General features: G+C 38.1%; 1 protein-coding gene across 1 annotated transcript; it reads left to right on the top strand.

Annotated features, from left to right (window-relative positions):
• The first annotated feature begins 2,236 nt into the window (after positions 1–2,236).
• On the top strand, positions 2,237–2,712 carry LOC103804762 (alpha/beta hydrolase domain-containing protein 17B). Its single transcript, XM_009077390.1, has one exon. It carries the CDS (start codon positions 2,242–2,244, stop codon positions 2,710–2,712), a length of 471 nt encoding a protein of 156 aa, XP_009075638.1. The 5' UTR covers positions 2,237–2,241.
• Positions 2,713–6,532: the final 3,820 nt, after the last annotated feature.

Here is a 6,532-nt window from a genome sequence, read left to right as displayed (position 1 = left end):
TTTGCCTTCAGCTTTTTTGAAAAGGTGGGAAAACTCACTCAGACCAGTTTAATAGCAAGTGTGTTTGAGTATAGGATCATAAGCACAAAGCCTGTTGTGGCATCACAGCAGTTGCCCTGGACTATGAAGATGGATTTCCCAAGTAGAGGTGAAAGAAGTTGCTCCTTTGGTGCTCACAACGATAAGAGAAGTAAAGGAACAAAAAAAAGTATAGGTTTTTTCCTGTGCAGAAGACTGCCTCAGCCTTTTGACTATCCCTAGACCTCCCCATTTCCTGTCCTGACTTGTGAGTAAAATGAAACTAAATGTACATATAATCTCATCTGACAGGGAACAGATAAGCTATTCCAAAATTCAGTGGCTAATTGTGCTGATTGCATATCTACGTAACTCGAGGTTATAGTTTCTTTAGCCAGCAGAAATCTGGTCATTTATTCAGGGTCTTCATTCTTTTATTTAGAACACCTACCTTTTTTTGTGGGAGGTGATTAGTACACCCTTCCTGCCATCTTCTCTAAACTGATAGTGTTGATCTCCCATGTCTAAGCATCTGTAGTTTCCCTCGGTCTTTAAGAAAACTGGGGACTTGGGGTGAAAGCTCTTGGCTGCAGCAACCTCTTTTTTACGCCCTACAAAGAGGAGTATTATTTCAGGAATGCTCATTCTGTTTGTCAGACTGTCTTGTGTTTGCTACTCTGAAAGTATACGCATTGTGTTGTACCACATGGAAGGGACCATTCACACATCCAAAATATGGATAGTTGTTTTGTGATGCATGTTAATAGTGTTTTTACAATGGTGTCCTTGAAGGGTTTTTTTAAGAAAAATTTACACAGGCATGAAAACTATGCTTGTATACAAGTTAGAGGACAAAATCTGAAATATGATCTAAATATTGTCAGGTATTATAGTTAGCAGTAAGATGTTATTGTCAGATGACCCTAATATTTCTCAAACAGCATGCTACTGTAGACATCTAAAATCAGCTTGGTTTGTTCCCTTTTGTAAACATGAGTCTCTCAGTCAAAGCTGCTGCATGAAACTGTACAAGTGTTTTGGTTAACAGGGACCTGTCAGGAGCTGAGCTTGAGACCTGTAGATAGATGTGGTATGAAAAAGTTGTTTAAGTTGATATAAAATGTCAGATGCAAAAAAAAGCAGTGTAAATGCCTATCTTGGGTGTGCTGGTTTCCAGCATGGTTCTTGGCAAATTTCATCATTCCTCCTGCCCCTGAGAAAAAGTATTGTCACAACAAAGTATTTTCCCCTCTTCCATTCTCCCTGCTGTAAATTAAGAGGACACAATGTCTTCTTTTATGGACAGCTGTGTCTTTACCTAGCTTGTTTTAGACGTGTGTGTTTACTTTTTTTTTCTCCCCTCACTCTGTTAACCAAGGCTTTGAATCAGTACTATAGATTATATTGCTTTACCAAATATCCTTGAAAGAGCATTTGGTTTGGGACTTTTTTGTTAAAGCATGAAAAAAACACTCCAGTCATATCATTAATATAATACTAATTCCTGTGTGCAATACAGCTAATCATTTCCTTGCAGGCTTTGGAAGCATTTACATCAGCCTATATGTGGAGCAAGGATGTGTTTATGACTGGATTTTAGTGGTAAAAAGCTCTACAGTGCTAAGTCAGAAGCATCATCTTGTTCAGCCTTCTAAGTTTTTACCTTCATGCACATTTCATATTGCTGATACTGCTTGCTGGAGCCCATACCTCATGATTGGAATACATATTCCCTGTATTTAGTAAATGCAGTAGTGATTTCTGGCTGCAAAGGTCTTCATAGCCTCAATATACTGCAACGCGGCAACATATTTTAATTTTTCTTTACAACGTATGTATTTGTCAATGAGAAGAACACTTCTCTTAATGTCTTAAGATGAGGAATTTCATTTCCTCCAAAGAAACTTCAAAACTCATGCTTGTTCTTTCCCTGGGTAATCATATTTTAGTCTTAATATCTGTCATGGCTTTAGACGTACCACTGTCCTTAAATACTGTGCTCATTGTGAAGTAGCTAATAATATCAAATAATAATATCAAATAATATCAAATAGAAATATGCATATATATATTTAAGTCTATATTTTGTTGAATGTTTCTGCTAAAATTGTGTATTATTATCTAGAGACATTGTGTTTGCATTTTTCATTTGGTTTTCTTTTTTTTAAATATAGGATTGTGATGAAACTGATACCATTCTCTCTTCCTGTTTCAGACTAGAAGATGAATAATCTTTCCTTTAGTGAACTGTGTTGCCTCTTCTGTTGTCCACCATGTCCAGGGAAAATTGCCTCCAAGCTGGCATTCTTACCTCCTGATCCCACGTACACACTGATGTGTGATGAAAGTGGTAGTCGCTGGACTTTGCATCTCTCAGAGCGAGCAGATTGGCAGTATTCCTCTAGAGAAAAAGATGCCATTGAATGCTTCATGACTAGAACGAGTAAAGGTAACAGGATTGCCTGTATGTTTGTGCGTTGCTCACCTAACGCCAAGTACACTTTGCTCTTTTCGCATGGAAATGCTGTTGACCTAGGTCAGATGAGCAGCTTTTACATAGGACTGGGTTCACGGATTAATTGCAACATATTCTCATATGATTATTCTGGATATGGTGCAAGTTCTGGAAAGCCAACAGAGAAGAATCTCTATGCTGACATTGATGCTGCTTGGGTGGCTCTTAGGACAAGGTAAGACATTAGTTGCCATTTTAATTCTACACCATGCTTTTCAAATGGTTGTACTTCATCTGTATTGGTAGTATAAACAGGAGTGCTGTATTTTAGGATCAGTGGATTCATATCCAAGCTGACTGCTGGTGCCTTACGCAGAAGGCACTGTCAGTATTAAGCACAATCAGGGTATAGAACTTTTATACTAGAAAAATTCAGAAGGTGGAAAAAATATTTAATAATTGATTCCCCAGCAGTGGACCCGCTGGTGTGATGTGGGTGAGAGAAAAGGTAGGTTGTTTTTTCAGATAATTCCATCACCTACTTTTTTTCTTGTGGGGAGAGGCAGTGAAAAAGCTGTTATAAGAGAACCTGGTGAGATTTTGTATTTCTGTATGGTGTTCAGATAACCTTTGTTTCAGAATTCAAACTGGCAGCATTTTCAAGGACAGAAACATCCTTTTGTTTTATACAGAAAGCTATCTCCGCAAAATATAATGGATGGGAGAGGTTGTAATGGATCTGTGTAAATACATTATGGTGGGAACATAAAAGCAGGACTTTGGATCAGTGGTGTTAGCTCAAATAGAATAAAACTGGACAAGGAAAAAACGCAAATTGGAAGGATGTTGTTTCAGCAGTTTGTGTTCTAAGCCTCTGGTTTTGGGGAGATAGAGTAGGAAGATGAAAGACTCTGGAGGCAGTCGCTGGTACAGGTGAGAATCCTAGGCACCAAATAAGTGCAGCTCCTTAAATTTGAGAGCATTTTTTACCATGATTTGTTCCACTTAGATCAATATTCTTGTGTTACCAATACGCAAACTACAAAAAGGGTCTTTTCAAAATACCTTGCAATCAAAAGAATAGCTGTTAACCAAAAAGATTCCCAGCCTATTGTGTATTTTGCGCCAAAAAGCTCCAAACCCTGAATTTAATGTAGAGCATCTTGTTATGGTTCAGTCATAGCATGAGCATGCTGTTTAATAATTACAGTATCAGGGATGTGACTGAGAGTGAGGACATGTATAAAGACTCTTGAAATGCTGGAGTGTGTTAGTTGTCACAGTGAGTTTAGAAATGTAGTATTAACAAGCGGCTTGTCCCTATTCTCTGTTTTAAGTACGTATATTGTCTCGCATTTCTATTACATTATAAAAGCAATAATACTTCTTTTTAAAGAGGAATATTTTATTTCTATGTTAAAGTATGGGAAAAGCTTATCATAAACCTCATTCAACCACAGAGGACAGGTTTTCAACCTCATACATTCAAAAAACTTGCATACTGCGTTGTTAGATTAAGTTTTGGCATTTATTTTTATTACAGTGGGAAGCTGAGATATATGTAGATGTGTTCCATAAGCCAAGAGCTGCAACAGGTGCGCTGTTTACTCTGGTTTGTAGTTGATAAATAATCTGAAAGTTAGCTACTTTGTGAAATCCCAGTAGTGCTGAACAGAAACGTAATGTGATTTGTGAACAATATGGGAGACAGTCCAAATTATTTAAATGTATCAGAGAATGGAAGAGAACTGGATGGTGAAACATAATACTTTATTTATGACAGTTTACAGACTCTGTTTAAGGAACTAATTTGTCGTTATTGTCTCTTCTTCTTCTGATAAATGTCCAAGTACAAAACCTACAAGGAAATGTGATTACAATTTGAATTCACACCTTCATTCTTAAACAATGATTAGTGTACTTTACCTAATCAAATGAGATTGTTCATTATTGATAGGACAAGGGGTAAATGGCTTTAAACTGAAAGAAGGTAGATTTAGATTAGATATTAGGAAGCAGCTCTTTTCTCTGAGGGTGATGAGGCACTGGAACAGGTTGCCTGCCCAGAGAAGTTGTAAGCAACTTAGCCATCCCTGGAACTGTTCAAGTCCAGGTTGAATGGGGCTTTGAGCAACCTGATCTAGTGGAAGGTGTCCCTGCCCATGTCCAGGGGAGGTGGAATTAGATCATCTTTAAAGATCTCTTCCAACCCAAACCATTCTGTGATTATAATGTCCCATCTGAGCATGCTCTTTGCTGGACAGACATTGTTGGTGGGGGACTTCTAAATATGTATAACATCTACTAGCATTTCCCTCTTCTGTTCAGAAATTACCTAATCTCAGTTCCATTTGTTGCCTGTGTTTTTTTGTGCCAAAACCTCCTATGAAAATTAAGTAATTTTGGAGTGTGTAAGGTTTGGGTTGGTCCACTCAACTTGTGGGTTTCACAAATGTGAACTGAATATTGTCCATTGCTTGAAAAGAGGTTAGTGTTACTGGTTTCATCTGTAGCACTTACAGCAACTTTCCAATTGGCACACCTGGTCTTGTCCTTGTATCCGAATGCTGGATGTATCAGCATGTGACTCTGGATATACTGGCTTGGTCCATGGTATGCTCTTGAGCTCTGAGACAGTACTCAGCTGTGTTGAAATACCTGATGAATATCTGTACCAAAATGGAGCCTTTGAGCATTTGCTGCAGGATTGATTCACTTTCCTAGCGTAGCCTGTTTTGTCGGTGTTACATTGGCACCATCTTTAATGTTTTATGACTTGTTTTGCAAAAACAGAGTAATTCACCAGGTTGTTTACAAGATATGTAAGGTATGGCTACAGCTTCTTTGAAACTCTTGTTAATGAGATGAGAAAAGCGAGACCGTAGACTTTTATACTCTGCCACACATGTTGTGATGTGATAAAGAAAAGCATGGAGAAATTACCTTCGGAGGTTGATCACAGCTACTCCACAGCTCCCTGCATTCGTTGTTCTGAGAAATGAGATCATAGAACTCAGCACTAAAAGGTGTTTCTGGGTTAATCAAGATGCTGTTGTGGACTTAATTCTACAGTCAACAAAGCTGCTTATGGTGAAGACTTACTAGTGTGTTAACTATTCGATTCCCATTATCAATCTGTCTTGGAAGGACAATCCAAATCCTCATCTATAAACTGACACAATTGTTAAGTGGAGATTGGACACCAGGGATGAAACAGTCTGGAACTAGTATTGAGAGTGATGATGGTATTGGTCCAACATGATTTTATTGTAAGGGTATGTGATTATTAATGTTCATGTAAGGGCATACAGAGAGCTAATTTGGCACCAGATCAGAAGAGAAACAGCAGATGCAGATTCTGAGTTGTGTCCCTATTCTTTACGTGCTTTGAGTATTTTAATAGGAAACAGTAGCTACCTATGTGGATGCTGACTGTGGAAGAAGCCAATGTGATTCACTGCCTTTGTCATGTTTGGAAATGTTGTTCATTATTGCATATTCATGTGCATGGGGCTATATAAAGCTGCAAGCGAGGACATTCTTTTTCTGACTGTCATAGCTACCAAGTGTTGAAATGACAGTAGTCATTTTGGTGTACGCCTGTTTTCTGCTCTTCTGGTCTATGAAAGCCTTTGATGACACCCTAGCAAGGGTGGAAAGGTTTAACCAGCCCCAGGCAAATGCAGGGCAAGTGGCGCTCATTGAGAAACCTCTGAAGATTTGCCAGGGTTGCCTCATGACCAGATTTACCTGTAAGAAGCCAAACAGCTTTTTCATTGTTGTTTGTCATGGACTGTCTAATAATTGAAAAATTGAAGGTTAAATTTAATCATCAGACTGACATGTCAAAGTGGACAGAATGTCCATAATTTAACAGGCAGATATAGAATAACATCGAGTCTGTTTGGATGTTGGCTGAAAGTGTTCATTTGAGAATTCACTTTTTTTTTTTTTAATTCAGGTATTTCTTAGCAAGAAGTTGAGGTACTGTAATGTAGTGTATTTGGAGAGAAATCAAGCTTTTATTTAAATTGATAAACAGTCATGAGAACAGCAGAG

The sequence above is a fragment of the Acanthisitta chloris genome, unplaced genomic scaffold (genome assembly GCF_000695815.1).
Source record: "Acanthisitta chloris isolate BGI_N310 unplaced genomic scaffold, ASM69581v1 scaffold8356, whole genome shotgun sequence".
Lineage (NCBI taxonomy): Eukaryota > Metazoa > Chordata > Aves > Passeriformes > Acanthisittidae > Acanthisitta > Acanthisitta chloris.
The sequence above is the reverse complement of the archived record's forward strand: the minus strand, read 5'-3'. Positions and strand labels throughout refer to the sequence as shown.